The sequence below is a fragment of the Copadichromis virginalis genome, linkage group LG23, assembly GCF_057382275.1.
Source record: "Copadichromis virginalis isolate Kocher_CV1m ecotype Utaka linkage group LG23, C_Virginalis_male_GT1.1, whole genome shotgun sequence".
Lineage (NCBI taxonomy): Eukaryota > Metazoa > Chordata > Actinopteri > Cichliformes > Cichlidae > Copadichromis > Copadichromis virginalis.
In genome coordinates this window covers 18,863,683-18,880,163 of record NC_140639.1, presented here as the reverse complement: position 1 = coordinate 18,880,163, position 16,481 = coordinate 18,863,683, and the positions used below count along the sequence as shown (strand labels likewise).

Sequence of the window (16,481 nt, the reverse complement as noted above, 5' to 3'; positions counted from 1 at the left end):
CCTCAGTTCTTTACTTCATTTATTTATTTTATATTGGTAACATGTACAATCCATCTCGAAAATCCCCCCGGACGCCCCGGACAGAACGTGAAAAGTGGACATGTCCGGGGAAAAGAGGACGGTTGGTCACCCTAAACTTTACCTCCCCCATAAAGGACTTTCATGTGTGGCTGAAGGTCAGTGAGTGTCTATGTAATCCAGTCTTTACTTCATATACATGTGTATGAGGTTTTCCTGTATTCCGACAGAGGACCCATGTTTGCGTTGTGAGCGTTTGTTCTGCACTGACAGACGGGACTGACAGCGCGCAGCAACGCGCCTAATGATGTTCAAAAGATCCCAAAGCGCAAGTGCATCTTTTCAGACGAACTGAAAAAGAATTTTCCTCATACCGACCATAGCTGGACTGGCCACCGGTGGGCCGATGGTGATTTTTCGTTTTTACAGCCGATGGTTTTGTTGTTGTTGTTGTTGTAACGGTATAAACAATGTAAGGTGGTGGATTGGCTAGATGCTGGCCGATGTGTAAAAATAACTAAGTTATTTGGTGGTGGCTATGGCGGAGCTTCCACAGAGGCCAGCAGGTGGATGAGTGAAAGGGGAGGCAGGAGGAGCAGAGACCCGAGGCGGCCGCCGGTCCGAGTATCAGGTGAACTGAACTTCAGGTGAGAAGTTATGACCTGCAGTCTATCTGGGTCAGATATAAACCAAGTTTAGGTAGAGTTAATTTTCGTTGTGCTGACTTTTTACAGTCAGTTACAATAGCTCGTACTGTGTACTAGCTAGCATGACGGAGTTTCTATACAGCTGGGTGGGTGCTATGATGTTATGATAGTGATATGATATCGGTTTGGATATGTGGCGAGAGGGAAACATGAAGATGAAACCAGGAGATGTCCTTACTGAATCAGCAGAGCTGAACAGGTGATGGAGAAACAGGTTTACCTTTTAGGTGACACAAATGAGTTGAAGGGAAGTTATGAACTGTTTCTGAGAGACAAGTAACACCAGGATCCTTTTCTAAGTAGCTGACAGCTGGTAACTGTGCAGGGGCGGGTCTAGCAAAGTTTTGCCAGGGGGCCAGGTAGGGCACTAACAGGGAAAAGGGAGGCACAAAGAAATACTTTTCTTTCTTATTCGCATTTAAAATGTCTAGCTTTTAATAAATAATTATCTGAATCTTACAGCCAAAGTTTTTATCTGATGTACAACGTATAGAAATCATACATATACCAACAAGACAGTGTACATCACATCACAACAGCATTTGTTTTCATTCAAAGGCTTTATGGCTTTTCCTATAATACCTGGTGGGCCGGTCTGTAGTCAAAATGCCCCGGTCAATTTTTTGTCCCAGTCCAGCCCTCATACCGTCCCAGTACTGGTAATTTTTCTTATGCAGATGCGCCATTATTTCTGTACCATTATTTAATTCCAGAGGTTTTGAAGTTTGTTTGTTTTTTGCACTTGTTGACTTGTAAAACCCTATATGACATATTTTATTTCACAATTCATTAACCACACAGAGAAGGCATCGTTTAAATATGTTAAATATGTTAAATATGTTTCTTTAAACAAGTTCTTCATGAATGAGCTAAGTGTCCTCTTTTTTGGAAATCAAAATATGGTCACCCTAGTTAAAAGATGGGTTGTGGAGTTTCTAGAGATGCCTTTAAATGTTTTTTTTTTTTTTTAAAGCGCCTTCATTCAGTTTAAAATGGCCGAACTCCATGCTTGCATTTCCACAGAAAAAGACATTCAGGAAATTCAGGAGTGGTCCATACTGTGTTCCTGTGAAACCTGGCTGGGGGAGAGGATACCCGATACGGCAATAACACCAGAGGGCTACACGGTCTTCAGAGCGAATTGAAGCGCCACGGACAGCGGCAAGATCCGTGGCGGTGGAACGGCCGCCCTCGTCCAGCAAATCCTGTCCTAAAAATGTGGAATTTCTGAATCTGAGGTTAAGGCCTTTTTATTTGCCCAGAGAACTGCAGTGCATCATTGTGAGTGCCGTGTACATTACCCCCATCTGCTAATGAGGAGGTTGCACTGAAAAAGCTGCACGACATGATCAGCGAGCACGAAAATAAAAACCCAAACTGCATCAGTTTGTAACCTTCCCCACCAGGGGAAATAAAACACTGGATCACTGTTACAGCAACATCAAAAATGCCTTCTCAGCTGTACCAAATCTGGGTACAGGGCTCTGGTAGACAATGTTCTTTTCTATGGCAAGGAAAACAACCTCATCCTCAACACAGACAAGACCAAGGAATTAATACTGGACATTCAGCTACTCAGGAAAGCCGGCATGAACCATTGCCCTCTCACGCAGGCCTACAGAGGACCAGAGATGGGCAGTAACGCGTTACTGTAATCTGATTACTTTTTCGAGTAACGAGTAAAGTAAGGGATTACTATTGCAAAAACGGTAATTAGATTACCGTTACTTCCCCGTAGTAACGCTGCGTTACTGCGTTACTAAAACCGTGATTTTTTGCGAGAATGTCTCACGACAGTGACGTAAGCGAGTGCGCCGTTAGTGACAACAGCTGTGTGCAGATCAACAATGGATCACATATCGATTGTGGGAGAGAGTATGAGCGTGCAGCGTTTAAAGCATGGAAGTACTGACCTTACTTTGAGTTTGATTCCATAAAAAGTGACAAAAACATTAGCGTCCGTTGTGTGTGGGAAGAAAACTTCTTTTTACGGCGAAAAAAAACCCTAAACTTCCAAGCAAGCACCGAGTGCGCCATGACGTAATGGGAATAATAATAATAATGGATACTTTATTGATCCCCATGGGGAAATTACTTGTTTTTCTCTGCATTTGACCCATTCACTCAGTGAAGCAGTGGGCAGCCCACTAAGCAGGCGCCTGGGGAGCAGTGTGTAGGGACGGTACCTTGCTCAGGGGTACCTCAGGGTAGCCGTTAAGTGGATTCGAACCGCCGACCTTCCGATCATGGGGGCGACCACTTTACCTACTGAGCTATCCCTGCCCAACTCATGGGGCGAAACTCACAGAGAAAGTCGCGGATTCTTCAACTGGCCGCGGCACACCTGCACCAGGGTAAACCTCCACCTACCGCAGTGCTGCTTAATAGGTGAAAATAGAGCAACAGGACCGCTGAGTCTTTGACTTTATTTATTTTCTGCTGTGTTTTACTTGCATCTATTTGAAAGAGTGAGTGTAAACACAAAAAATATTTTATTTTATGTGCTGGAATGTGCAGAAAATAGGTTTAAATGTTAAACTAATTTATTCAACTCAGAGAATGTTGCATATAATTAAATTTTTGCTTGATGCATAAAGTTAAAAGATTAAAACTGATAAAACAAGTTTAAAAAAGAGATTTTTCCATTTGATTACATTGTGTATGATGGATTATGTAGAAAAAGTAGAATTGGGCTGAAAGATCTATCGCTTTATCACCTCTTCAGGTTGTAAATCGTGTTTTTAAAAAGTAACTAAGTAACTAAGTAATTAATTACTTTTGAAAATAAGTAATCAGTAAAGTAACGGGATTACTTTTTTGGGGAAGTAATCAGTAATTAGTTACTGATTACCTTTTTCAAGTAACTTGACCAACACTGCAGAGGACTAATAGAGAGGTTCCTCACTGCAGGCATCACTGTCTGGTACGGAAACACCACACGGGCAGAGAGGAAAGCTCTGCAAAGAGTCATAAAGTCTGCAGAGAGGATCATAGGAACAAAACTTCCTTCCATCGACTTTCCGTACAGACAACACTGCTGAAAAAGATCAGAGAGAATTATCAGGGACTCACACCATCCAGCTCACCCTCTGCTCAGACACAAAAACTGTACGTACAATCTGAGACACAACAGAGAGGACAGTATCATCACACACAGAAGGTTGTCTAACAGCTTCTTCCCCACAACTGTCAGACTGATGGCAAAACACAAACAGTGAAATACTCACACAACACTGAACACACCACAGTCAGACTGTTGGAAAACAAAACAAAAAATACTGAACACTTAAAATAACACAGCGATACCTCATCTCACCTCGAATGTACAATGGGATTAAATCACCGACTAATGTGCAATATACTCACTGAAACAGATTTGTGAAAATGTGCAACATTATGCGTGCAGTACTAGGAAGTGTATTACCACCCTCTCTGTACAGTGTTGCTCCATTCCTTGCTTTATGTCTATTTCCCTCTTAGTTGCTTTGTTTTGAATGAATGGTTTCATTCAGAGGTGTGGATCACCATAAATCAAACTTTTCTGCTTGTCGAGTGGGAGCTAAAGTTAAGCAGACTGAAAGCTTTACATCCATGAGACATTAAATGAATAACTTTTAGAGGACATTTGGTAGAGTCTCTCGCTGTTTGGTTAGTTTGTGAGTGTTAAATTTGAAGCAAACTGTCTTTTTTGTGATTAAATGCATAAATTCACTCTAACTGAACTAAAGTGACATTTTATTTACCTCACAGTTTATCTGTAAGGCATCAGTACTGAAACTCTTTGACAGCTGCAGAGGTCATAGTTTGGTTTAGAGCCTAGTATGAGATACGGAGGTTGAAAAAGACAAACAGTCCTGGAGGCCAGGTGTAGGTGGATCACAGGTACGTGGTGCACAGGTCTCTACTCCAGCTGAGTGTAGATAACATAAAGTGTTTATGCGTTAGATGGAGCTGGACAGTTCTCAGATCAGTGACAGTAAGTGTGGATGTCTGTAATGATTTACGAACCTGCACAGTGTGATGAAGTGGTGGTAACCTATACTGGCCCTTTTCTGGAGTACATAAATAAATTTCATAGCTGAGAAACAAGTTTAGGTGATCAAATTCACAAGCAGATGGATAAAATATATTCATTATGGGAATTATGATCTCACGCCTGCCGTTTCCATGCTGCCATTTCCATGCTGTGTCATCGAGTTTATGAAGCATTGAGGTTTCAAAACATCCAGGTCATGTGACCACGGCTGATTGAGGTTTCGATGTGTTTCAGCCTGGTTTCAACAGGTGGCTCACCTGCTGCTTCCAGGTTTAGTTAAAAAAGTGCTGAACAAACATGATGATACTGAAAACTCCCAGAAAGCTTAAAAGTCATCATCATCATCAGTAACAGCATCAGCACTCAAAAAATATCATTCTTCACCTTCAATAAACAATAAAGCAACAATTCTGAGTAAAATGAAGCTTTCATTAAATTAACAAAACTACATGGAACATTCCCACTTCCATCACAGTAGTTAAAGTTTTCTTCGGCAGAATTTTTCCCTGAGTGTGTAAGACTCTGATGCAAAGTCTGAAGATACCTCACTAATGTGTTTGTTACAGAAATGTGATCTTGTATATTCAGGCTATGTCCACACGTACACGGGTGGGATATATGGGACCACGAAGCGCGGTCCGGTGCACGCTTCGTGGTCCCATATATCCCACAATTCATAGCGCGGCGGTGGGTGTGGATAATTTTGCTGCAAAATATGGCAGAAGGGAGCGGCCGAAGAGTGAACTGTCAAAAGTAAGTACTGAATATGATGTCAGTTATTTATGTGCGAATGTTTAATAACGAAGAACATTAAAACATTACTGTTGGCCACATGTCAGCAGAGTTATGTGACATTAGTGATGTTTACTTTAAAATATACACCGTTCAATAGTTGACCTTAAACTTACAGAGAATGTGATGATTTTATGGATAATTAAAGTCAGTCATATATCCACCCAACACAAGCTGAAAGTCAGTGATACTGCTCGGTTTGCAGTCCTGAATATCACGGCACAAGCAGGATTCACTGCACTGTTAATGTTAGCTATGTTATGTTGCCGCCTCTGTTCGGTGGTGTCGAGCCAAACGGACTTTAACGTGTGTTTGAACGAGCTGACGGTTCACTCGTTAAGCTGAAAGAAAGATGCTTTAATCACAGGAGTCACACATGTGTCCACTGTACCATCTGGGAACTCTTCTTGTTTAGCACTCGTAATAACACAAACACTAAATCCTCCTTCTCTTGTGCTGTTTTGTACACTCAGAAAAATTATGGTTCTTAAATGGTTCTTCAGATGTCTTCATGGTTCTTTAAAGAACCATCATACGTCAAAGAACCTTTTTATTTTGTGGATGGTTCTTCAGCTATTACAAATGGTTCTTTAAAGAACAAAAGGTTCTTTATCCTTAGCAATCTAAGTTTGATGGTGTAAATGGCATAAATATTTATTCACTATAATGAGGCTGTGAATTATACTGTGTGTTTTCTTTGTGTGCATGTGTGTGCGAAGGGAGAGGGCGGGATACCTGGCAATTACCATTTAAGAGAAGATGGTAGGAAACTGAATATTCAAATAAAAGTTAGAAATATTTGCAAACAATAGACACAATACACACATTCAAATACTGTACTTTAGTTTTACATTTTAATAAAGCATTACTATTTTCTACTCCAAGGCATTACTTTTGAGATTATTATATATTTTTGAAAATATAGCATAATGATAATAATAAACTTTACAAACCACCCAGCAGTATGTAAAGTCAAATTATAAAATACAAGTAAATAACAACTGCAGAACAGAATGTCAGTGTAATGGACACAGACTTCGTTTTGACAAAGCACACTGCTTAGGTAAATGATCTGAGTAGTTGTTCATCACTGATCAATTTGTTAATATGTGTTTCGAGCCAAATAAATGACAGGGAGAGAGAGAGAGACGTCAGAACACGTCATACTATAATCTCCCGGGAGCGGATGGAGGGGGTCAGTCGTTGGGATGCGCATGCGCAGACAGAGTGTGCGAGCGGCGGGCCTTGACCTTCGGGAAAAAAAAACTCACGGACGGTGACAGCGAAACGGATAACAGTCTTCAGTACCTGCTGGACTTTGAAGCTGTGGATTCTGGGACTGTTAGAAAAGGTAAAACATTTTCATTAAAACCTTATTACTGTTTTGTTTTTGTTACTCGTCATTGTAGCTTGCTGTTAATGTTGTGCTAACAGTAGCTATTAGCTAGATACGTTAGCCGTTGAGGTCAACGCAATTTAGTATCCAACTGTTTTCCTAACAAAACCACTGTTATAATTAAGTGAAGCTGCTCCCAGCTAATTTGAACCTTTGGCTTCTAAAATATGTGGTTCAATTGCGTGCTGCGTACATAACCTAATGTCAGCTAGACCGAAATTAAAATTTAATATATTGTTAAAGTCACTAAAATGGCGCCTGAAGCCTGTTGTGACGTGAGCTCTGTGTCTGCTCTAGAAACTCTTGAAATTCTGTAGATCTGAGCCGTACATTAAATACTCACATGAACCTGTACTTTGAATTCTGTATGAGCTGTATAAAATACAGCTATGCATAAGTGTTTTGAATGAATAATTAGATTAGATAACTCTTTATTGTCTAATCGAATTATATAGAAATGAATAGAAATGTGACATGAGAAGGTGTGTCTTTGACTGTTCCTGCATAACTTAGTTTCGGACTAGTTGACAAGTTATGCTACGGTCATTTGATGGTTCCAAGGTAGATGTTCTTTTGTAATATAGTTAATTTTTTTGTATATTTCATTTATCCACCATCATACATCATACATACAAGCTAAGAAGAGGTCGTTATACTAACAAGAGGTATCAACGCCGGGCCAAAGTTCAGCACATGGTTAAAGTTTGTAATCCAGCCAGGGTGTAAATATCACTCAGCAGCCAGAGCTGAAGCAGGTAGCATCAACACATAAATCTACTCTACCCGGCTTAAATCACAAGAGCACCTCTGACCAAAAAGCTGTAGATTTTTCTTGTTTGCACAAATTAATCCAGATTCACATTAATTGTGTTCACAGCTCCAACAAAATGAGGAAGAGGAGGGGGAGAAACACAATTAGGTTGAATTACAATTGGATGGAAGGCGAGGACAAGGAGAAGGAAGCTTAGGATGAGGAGGAAGAGAAGCAGCAGGAGCATCTTTAGGGATCCCTATGATGTCATTGAGGTTGGTTTCATTAATATGGTCCTCTCACAAAGAAAGATGACTTGTTTTAGTTCACCTACTTCCTGTATTAAATAGTGATGTGCAAAATGTTGTGGAAAACCATGGAGCAGGCACGTATAGTGCATCTGCAGGTAAATGAACATCAAATCTCTAAGACAGACTGAAATCTGTATATTTATCACCCTTATGATAAAACCCATGTCAGCCATTGGTTTATGGACTTTGTATTTTGAAGCCTCAACATTTGCTTTCTTGCTGTTGCTATGTTGGGACCATATTAGGATGAGGGATCAGAATCTGGAGTCATGCACACTATTGTTTCATTTAGTGTGTATCCATAAGATTCGTACAGCAGATCCAAGTTGTGCCTTGAAAACAGGAAAGCCGTCTGCATAGAGGAGAACTGTAATAGCAGGCTTGTACAAAGTGAGGCTTTGTGCACTCGTTTTACTTCTGTCACCCTGTTTTGATGCAGATTTCACTTGAAATCAGGCAAGAACTGGACTTATTTTTTTATGTGTTCTTGTGAATTGATTGTGTATCGCATATGTTTGATTTGACTTTCTGCAAGACAACAGTTGTCCGCTGGCCAAAAAAGTTTTCCAAATACCTCCACGTGATCTAGCCTGGATTTAGAAAAGAATAGCAAAAAATCTGCACCTCCTGCTTCAGATGCAATTTGTGTTTCTGTGTTCAGAGGCAGCGGCGAGAGGGGAGACCTCGGCTCATCCAGCTGGAGAGCCTGACCAGGAGGAGTCTAACATTAACTCAGCTCTTCCAGGGCACCCTGCAGACTCGGCTGCTGGCATCGGCGAGCGATGACGTGAACGCCAAACTGGAGTCCATCACAGGTCAACTGCAGGTATGCGAGTCAGACCTGAGGAGGGTTTCACTTTTCTCTTCTTTATAATTGACTCTTTTCTCTCTCTTTCAGCTCCTTGTCTCAGAGTGGGAGGGATTTGAAGCACAAAGGGAGGAACTTGTCATTTGGTTGGCTGATATGGATGTGAGGTTGACCAGCTGACAGGAAACACCAGTGAAAAACTGAAACAACTGCAGGTGTGGGCTTGTTTTGATATGACATATACAGGGAGTGCAGAATTATTAGGCAAGTTGTATTTTTGAGGAATAATTTTATTATTGAACAACAACCATGTTCTCAATGAACCCAAAAAACTCATTAATATCAAAGCTGAATGTTTTTGGAAGTAGTTTTTAGTTTTAGCTATTTTAGGGGGATATCTGTGTGTGCAGGTGACTATTACTGTGCATAATTATTAGGCAACTTAACAAAAAACAAATATATACCCATTTCAATTATTTATTTTTACCAGTGAAACCAATATAACATCTCCACATTCACAAATATACATTTCTGACATTCAAAAACAAAACAAAAACAAATCAGCGACCAATATAGCCACCTTTCTTTGCAAGGACACTCAAAAGCCTGCCATCCATGGATTCTGTCAGTGTTTTGATCTGTTCACCATCAACATTGCGTGCAGCAGCAACCACAGCCTCCCAGACACTGTTCAGAGAGGTGTACTGTTTTCCGTCCTTGTAAATCTCACATTTGATGATGGACCACAGGTTCTCAATGGGGTTCAGATCAGGTGAACAAGGTGGCCATGTCATTAGTTTTTCTTCTTTTATACCCTTTCTTGCCAGCCACGCTGTGGAGTACTTGGACGCGTGTGATGGAGCATTGTCCTGCATGAAAATCATGTTTTTCTTGAAGGATGCAGACTTCTTCCTGTACCACTGCTTGAAGAAGGTGTCTTCCAGAAACTGGCAGTAGGACTGGGAGTTGAGCTTGACTCCATCCTCAACCCGAAAAGGCCCCACAAGCTCATCTTTGATGATACCAGCCCAAACCAGTACTCCACCTCCACCTTGCTGGCGTCTGAGTCGGACTGGAGCTCTCTGCCCTTTACCAATCCAGCCACGGGCCCATCCATCTGGCCCATCAAGACTCACTCTCATTTCATCAGTCCATAAAACCTTAGAAAAACCAGTCTTGAGATATTTCTTGGCCCAGTCTTGACGTTTCAGCTTGTGTGTCTTGTTCAGTGGTGGTCGTCTTTCAGCCTTTCTTACCTTGGCCATGTCTCTGAGTATTGCACACCTTGTGCTTTTGGGCACTCCAGTGATGTTGCAGCTCTGAAATATGGCCAAACTGGTGGCAAGTGGCATCTTGGCAGCTGCACGCTTGACTTTTCTCAGTTCATGGGCAGTTATTTTGCACCTTGGTTTTTCCACACGCTTCTTGCGACCCTTTTGACTATTTTGAATGAAACGCTTGATTGTTCGATGATCACGCTTCAGAAGCTTTGCAATTTTGAGACTGCTGCATCCCTCTGCAAGATAGCTCACTATTTTTGACTTTTCTGAGCCTGTCAAGTCCTTCTTTTGACCCATTTTGCCAAAGGAAAGGACGTTGCCTAATAATTATGCACACCTGATATAGGGTGTTGATGTCATTAGACCACACCCCTTCTCATTACAGAGATGCACATCACCTAATATGCTTAATTGGTAGTAGGCTTTCGAGCCTATACAGCTTGGAGTAAGACAACATGCATGAAGAGGATGATGTGGACAAAATACTCATTTGCCTAATAATTCTGCACTCCCTGTATTTGATATGAAACATACGTCAGAGACATTATCCTAAACTGGACTAACAAAGGACCATGAGTACAACATGAAACGTACATTACATAGCGTAATGCTAAAGTTCATTGATCATTTTAATCATAAACTTGTTGTTGAAATGTTTTTACTGAACATGCAAACATCTGCTGATGAAGATGTGTTGATTTATTGGTCTGTTATGAAGCTATTGCTATTTCTAATGTGTTTTATCACATACACACACATATTAGTGTTTAAAACACTAATATGTGACATGTATTAGTAGTGATGTTGTGCTGAGGGTTAAAATGCCTTTTTGTCTTTTGGTAACTACAAAATGACAATAAACCATTAATATATGTCTATGCTGTGCTCGTATTTATTTTTACCCTACTCAAATTCAATTTATGATGCATTTTATTTTGAAAGATTTAAAATGGTTTTTTAAAGAACCACTCAAAAAAGGTTCTTTAAAATGGTTCTTTTAAAGAACCATTTGAAGGACCTTTTTAAAAAGGTTCTTTGAAAAACCATTAAAGGTTCCCCAAAGAACCATTTCTTGATGGTTCTTTGGGGCACCTTTAAAGGTTCTTCAATGAACCACTGAAAGAAATGGTTCTTCAAAGAACCATTGTTTGAAAGGTTCTTTGTGGCACCAAAAAAGGTTCTTCTATGGCATCAGTCTAAAGAACCACTTTTGGTTCCAGTTGGCACCTTTATTTTTCTGAGTGTAGCAGTGTGTACACCTGAGACTGTCACCTGTCTGTCTGTCCTGCACTCTCTCTCTGTTTCTTTCTCTCTGATTGTGTAATAAAAGTATGAACATATATTTATAAGTTACACTTGTGTTTGAATCCTGTAGCTTATCACACATTTGATTTCCATGTGTGACAACTGCAAGTGTCCAGAGTGAGGACAGACTGAGGGACCCACTGCTGCACATCATCTGTGAGGCTTTGCACCCCTGATGATCACCAGGACAAACTCAGCAGTGTGTGAGGAAGAGGAGGAGGAAGAGCCAGCAGCAGCTGACAGATGGAGAGAATAGACAGACTGTTCCCTGTTTGTGAAGGACTCCTAGGAAAGTTTAACATAATTAATTGTCTGTGCTGAATCAGTCTTATTAGTTAATGTTCAAATAATTTTATCATTCCAGTGTTTTCAGTGTGGGAGAAAGTACTCAGGGCATTCAGGTTACACACTATGAAAGGCAGCAACAAGTTTAACATTCAGAAACCTAAAGTATGTATCAGCAGCAGAATGGACCTAAAAATAAATGTTTGTTCCAGTTCTATGAAGCTTTGAGTATTTTGGATTAGTAGCACTGCTGTGTTTGTTGCATCATATTGCTGTAATTGTTTATATGCTTCATATATTCTGAGGTAAGTTGATCTATAGTGTTACATCATATTCTATAAGGATGTTATGTGTTTGTATACTTTCTGCCCAGTTTGACCCATTTAGCAGAAGTCAGCCTGTTTAAGGCTCTGATATCTATTCTGTATGACTTAAAGCAGTTATGACATGGTCTGGTTTTCTCACCCAATAAAGGAATATTCAGTATATCAGTCTACTCTTCATTCTGTCAGAAGCAGTTATCACAGCTCGCACATTTGCTTTTTTTACACATGCATGGAAGCATTGAGCCAAATGTAATAATGCCAACATATTAAAAGAACAATATTTGTCTCTTATATACAATACATCTGTATATACACTGTCAAAGATACTTGTCTTTGAGTGACGATTTAAGGTGACAGGAAATATAAATAACTGCAACTTGAATCTTTGACACAGAGTTAGAATAGAATAGAATAATCCTTTAATTGTCCCACAAGGGGAAATTTGGTTGTAACAGCAGCCAAAAAGACACATATACAAACAAACAGAACAGAAACATACACAATTTTTCTTATATATTTACATTAAGGACAATGGTTACTGTATACAGTTCAAGCTCACTGCTGTAATATATCCTGTAAAAAAAAATATATATATATACATATATATATACATATATATATCATAATAATCTGACAATACGTATAATATTGGCCATATTATATTTACATTACCACAGTGAGATGATTTTAGTCTCTTGAACAACATTAGCTAATTGGTATTTACTAACTAATCTTAAATGACTGTTCAGTACAGAAATGAAGCCCAACAATCATGTTTTACAGTCCCGTGGTCTCAGCCTCAGATACTCAACTAATCAAAGTGATGTCATGACAAAACTGAATGACCAAAAAAACACTTTTTTCTCCTTCATTTCTGTCACACAATGCTGTATGACACGTTTCTCCCGGTTAGTATCATGGTTGCTAGGCAACCTGAACAGCGCGACGAAGTTTAGACCGTCCCATTTCACAAGCCTCTCACTTCCGCACTTCTCGTACTTATAGTACGCACCGTACGTAATATGCGTAGTGCGCGTACTTCAAGCGTGTGGTCTCTTAATTGGGACACAGCCAACGACCACCAGCAGAAGGAGCAAGGAAGGACACAGTCAGATATGTTTGTGATGATGTTCATGGTGGTGGATCAGTGATGGTGACCTGAGAGTGAAGCTGTGGATCCCCCTGGTGGACATACAACTTTTCTCTCTCTGTCTTTATTTAGAAGTTTTTGCCACGATAAAAGGGAAAGGGCTTACACCAGTGTATTTTTTGTGTTTTTATGCTTTAAATGATGCTGAATGACTGTTTAATATGATGCTGCTGTGTGTCTGCTCTGAGCTGCCGCATTTGTTTCACACAGTCAGTCTTTTCTGGAGAAATGGAGAATAGAATAGAAAAAAACCTTTATTATCCCACGGATGGGAAATTTGGGGGTCACACGGCTCTTATAGCAAGGGGAATATAAAATATGAAAGGAAGACACAACGTGGTCCTATATACATAAGCAACTGAAGTTCGTATATACAGGTAACAATGTACAGAAATATGTATAGAAAAATTTTACAGAGATATGTATAAAATGTGCAGTGAACAAACAAGCTGATTAGTAAGATAACCAAAAGGATGTTAAACTGTGTTATAGAGTCTGACAACTGCTGGTAAGAATGACCTGCGGTAGCGCTCCTTCTTACACTGTGAGTGTAAAAGTCTACAGCTGAACGAGCTGCTCAGTGCTCGTACAGTCTCATGCAGGGGGTAGGAGGTGTTGTCCATGATGGATGTTAGCTTAGATAACATCCTCTCCTCCCCAACCTGCTCGACGGACTTCAGCGGACAGTCCGGGATAGGACTGTTTAATGTTATTACACAGATTTTATATGAGCTGAAACTGTGATGTAGATTGAATTTAGAGCAGGGTTTAGTTGCTTTTTATGTGTATCAGGTATATGTTATCCTGATGCACATATAAGTCTTCATCTTCATGCTTCAGGATTATTTATCTGGAAAAATAACTCAGTGGAAAAAATTCATGATAGATTACATGAATGTTGTATTTACCTTTGGCTATTACTGAGTGTATAATTGTTTTTTACTGTCTCTGTATCCTGTATATACAATTAATTACACATGCACAAAGCATGAACTGTTTTTATGGGAAAATTACAAGACCAAGCAATATGAAAAAAGTGTACTTAAACAGTGTGACATTATATATTTACTAACATTTGTATATTAGTTATATATTTAATAAATAATTTATAAAGGGGAATCGTAATTTTTTTATATGTTTGATATTAATAAAGTTTAAAACATTAAAAAATAAAAGAGCGGGAAGTGGTGGGCGGGCCCAGTTTGGAAAACACGAATGCGCATGTGCAGTGGGTCAACCAGAACAAGCCCAGTAGGAAGAAGACAAAAGTTCGGCCGCCATTTTGGGGCAGGAGAAGCGGTTCTGCCGAAGGCGGAGTGGGACGGCGCTAACACCGTCTCCGAGTGGAAGCTGTGTTTGGAACACGGAGCTAAAGAAGGAGCTGGAGCCGAGAGGAGGAGCGAGATGAGCGGGCCAGAGATGAGTTAAAGGTCTGAATAACCTCCAGTGTGTTACAGAACGGGACACAGAGGACTGCAGTCCGAGCAGAGAGGTCAGAGGGCGGCAGGCTGGCCTCCAGGTAAGCTCGTTAGTGTGGAGTTACTCCTCTTCCTCACAACTCCCCCCTCACGCCCCTCTTTCTCCTCCCCCTTTCTCTACTCCTCACCTGAAGCCGCCTCCACCTCTTCAGTGAAGTGTCCCTCTGTCGGCTTCACTTTAACTTTATCCAGTTAAGTACCTCTTGAAGGTGGAATTACTCAGCTTTTCATTTTTGTAAAAGTTGTAGCACCTGTGACTGATTTACGGTGGTTTTTAACTTATTTCCAGCTTCTGTCCCTTAGGATTTTGGTGGTTTAAAGTGGTATTACTGAACTGTCAGTGTAGGGTTATGAAGGGTTGTTGCTGATGATCCTTAGGCATTTTAATGTGGTATTAGTAATCCTTTTTAGTGTTTTGTTTTACATAACGCTTGCTGGGTTTGAATCATATTCTGTTTCTCCTCAGAGCTGCTCTATCACTTCCGCCTTAAAATCTACGGCCACACAGCCAGAAGAAGACCTGGAGCAGATTCTCAGAGGTGGGTCTGAACAGGGTGATGGTGCATGTGTTCTCTCAGGTGTTCCCCATGACCCCTGACCGGGTCTGATGTGATTCCTTTTGTAGGTGCCCTAATGGTCCGAGGTCGGGATCTGAGCGACTTTGAGCGCGGCGTCATTGTTGGGGCTCGGATGGCGGGAGTTTCAGTCACCAAGGCCGCCCAGCTTACCGGCGTCTCCATAGGAACAGTGACAAAAGTGACAGCGGCGTACAAGACGCAGGGGAAATCATCGGTGAGCCGTGTGGGGAACTGCGGGCGGCAGCGCTCATTAGGCGAGCACGACGCACGGGCACTGGTGCAGTTTGTGAAGAAGAACCGCAGCGCCACGCTGGCTCAGGTGACGGAGAGCGTGAACGCTGGGCGGAGCCACAGCGTGTCAGCCAGAACGGTCCGCCGCCAGCTACACAGGGAGGGCTACTATAAGGAGGTTACGGTGCCCAGAGCCAGCGCCACAGGAAGCCCAGAGGATTGTGGGAATCGTGAAGCAGAGGGACACTCGGATGACGTTGCCACCACCGTCGATCAGACAAGCTGAACCACATCACAGAGCTAAAAACTGACAGACTTATCGTGTGACAGGAAGAGGAAGTGTGGCCTTAGCTTTAGAATGTCGAGGAACATGTGAGCAGACCCTGGACAGGAGGTGAGAGTGTTAGTTGCACTCTGCTGATCTGACACAAACAACTTCTAGAATGATCCAGTTCGATCTGGTCTTAGTGCTCCTCCCGAGGACTGAAACACACCTGTTCACCTGCGTACACACACACGCTCTAAACATCCAGCTGTGCTGGGGTTAAAGGTCAAACCAAAGAACCACCAGCCTGTGAATCACCCAGTCATGCGAACCATTGATCAATCACAGTGATCAATCCCTCACGCGTGGAAGAAATTCAGTGAAATGCATCTTTATGTTTCAAAATAAAACTTTATTTAAACAAGTTTCCTCTGTCTGTCAGCCTCATAAAAGGTGGTATTACTCATCAGTTGACTTTAATGAAAGTGACTTTTGTAGCCTGATTGGCTGTTAAGGTTGTATTAGATACTTTCACCTTCTTGCATGGAATTGAAGGCTTAAAAGATGATCAGCTGTGAAGATGGAGACACTTTTAATCTGTTCTGTTACTCTGAAGGCTTTTTTAAGATGACCAAGCTAAAGAGGCCACCTGAGCAGGACTTCAGGAACCATGTGAATCACCTCACCATTTAGAGCAATGTCTCAGCCAATGAAAGAAGAAAACATGTTCGATCACTTTGACCTCTCTTGATTGATTTGTGTTT

The 16,481-nt window shown here is 41.1% G+C and overlaps 2 protein-coding genes across 5 annotated transcripts; both read left to right on the top strand.

The window, feature by feature from the left end:
* Positions 1-6,736: 6,736 nt before the first annotated feature.
* Positions 6,737-12,175, top strand: LOC146680606 (uncharacterized). Of its 3 annotated transcripts, XM_085447827.1 has the most exons (5): positions 6,737-6,904; positions 7,827-7,975; positions 8,673-8,837; positions 8,910-9,034; positions 11,475-12,175. In XM_085447827.1, exons 2-4 carry the CDS (start codon positions 7,919-7,921, stop codon positions 8,997-8,999), a joined length of 312 nt encoding a protein of 103 aa, XP_085303953.1. In that variant the 5' UTR covers positions 6,737-6,904; positions 7,827-7,918; the 3' UTR covers positions 9,000-9,034; positions 11,475-12,175. The 3 variants fall into 3 exon arrangements, with proteins under 3 accessions (XP_085303953.1, XP_085303951.1, XP_085303952.1); XM_085447825.1 differs by lacking the exon at positions 11,475-12,175 and having other exon boundaries at positions 8,910-10,977; XM_085447826.1 differs by lacking the exon at positions 11,475-12,175 and having other exon boundaries at positions 7,586-7,975; positions 8,910-10,977.
* A 2,209-nt stretch (positions 12,176-14,384) lies between these two features.
* Positions 14,385-16,143, top strand: LOC146680605 (uncharacterized). 2 transcript variants are annotated; one of them, XM_085447823.1, is made up of 3 exons: positions 14,385-14,684; positions 15,110-15,182; positions 15,269-16,143. In XM_085447823.1, exon 3 carries the CDS (start codon positions 15,277-15,279, stop codon positions 15,736-15,738), a length of 462 nt encoding a protein of 153 aa, XP_085303949.1. In that variant the 5' UTR covers positions 14,385-14,684; positions 15,110-15,182; positions 15,269-15,276; the 3' UTR covers positions 15,739-16,143. The 2 variants fall into 2 exon arrangements, with proteins under 2 accessions (XP_085303949.1, XP_085303950.1); XM_085447824.1 differs by lacking the exon at positions 14,385-14,684 and adding an exon at positions 14,717-14,834.
* Positions 16,144-16,481: the final 338 nt, after the last annotated feature.

What these genes read in the sequence shown, in the direction of transcription:
- LOC146680606 (XM_085447827.1), top strand. Translation starts at nt 7,919, where the DNA reads ATGAGGAGGAAGAGAAGCAGCAGGAGCATCTTTAGGGATCCCTATGAT. An exon ending in ATCCCTATGATGTCATTGAG is followed by an intron (nt 7,976 to 8,672) that starts GTTGGTTTCATT and finishes TTCTGTGTTCAG; the next exon opens with AGGCAGCGGCGAGAGGGGAG. An exon ending in CCATCACAGGTCAACTGCAG is followed by an intron (nt 8,838 to 8,909) that starts GTATGCGAGTCA and finishes TCTCTCTTTCAG; the next exon opens with CTCCTTGTCTCAGAGTGGGA.
- LOC146680605 (XM_085447823.1), top strand. Translation starts at nt 15,277, where the DNA reads ATGGTCCGAGGTCGGGATCTGAGCGACTTTGAGCGCGGCGTCATTGTT.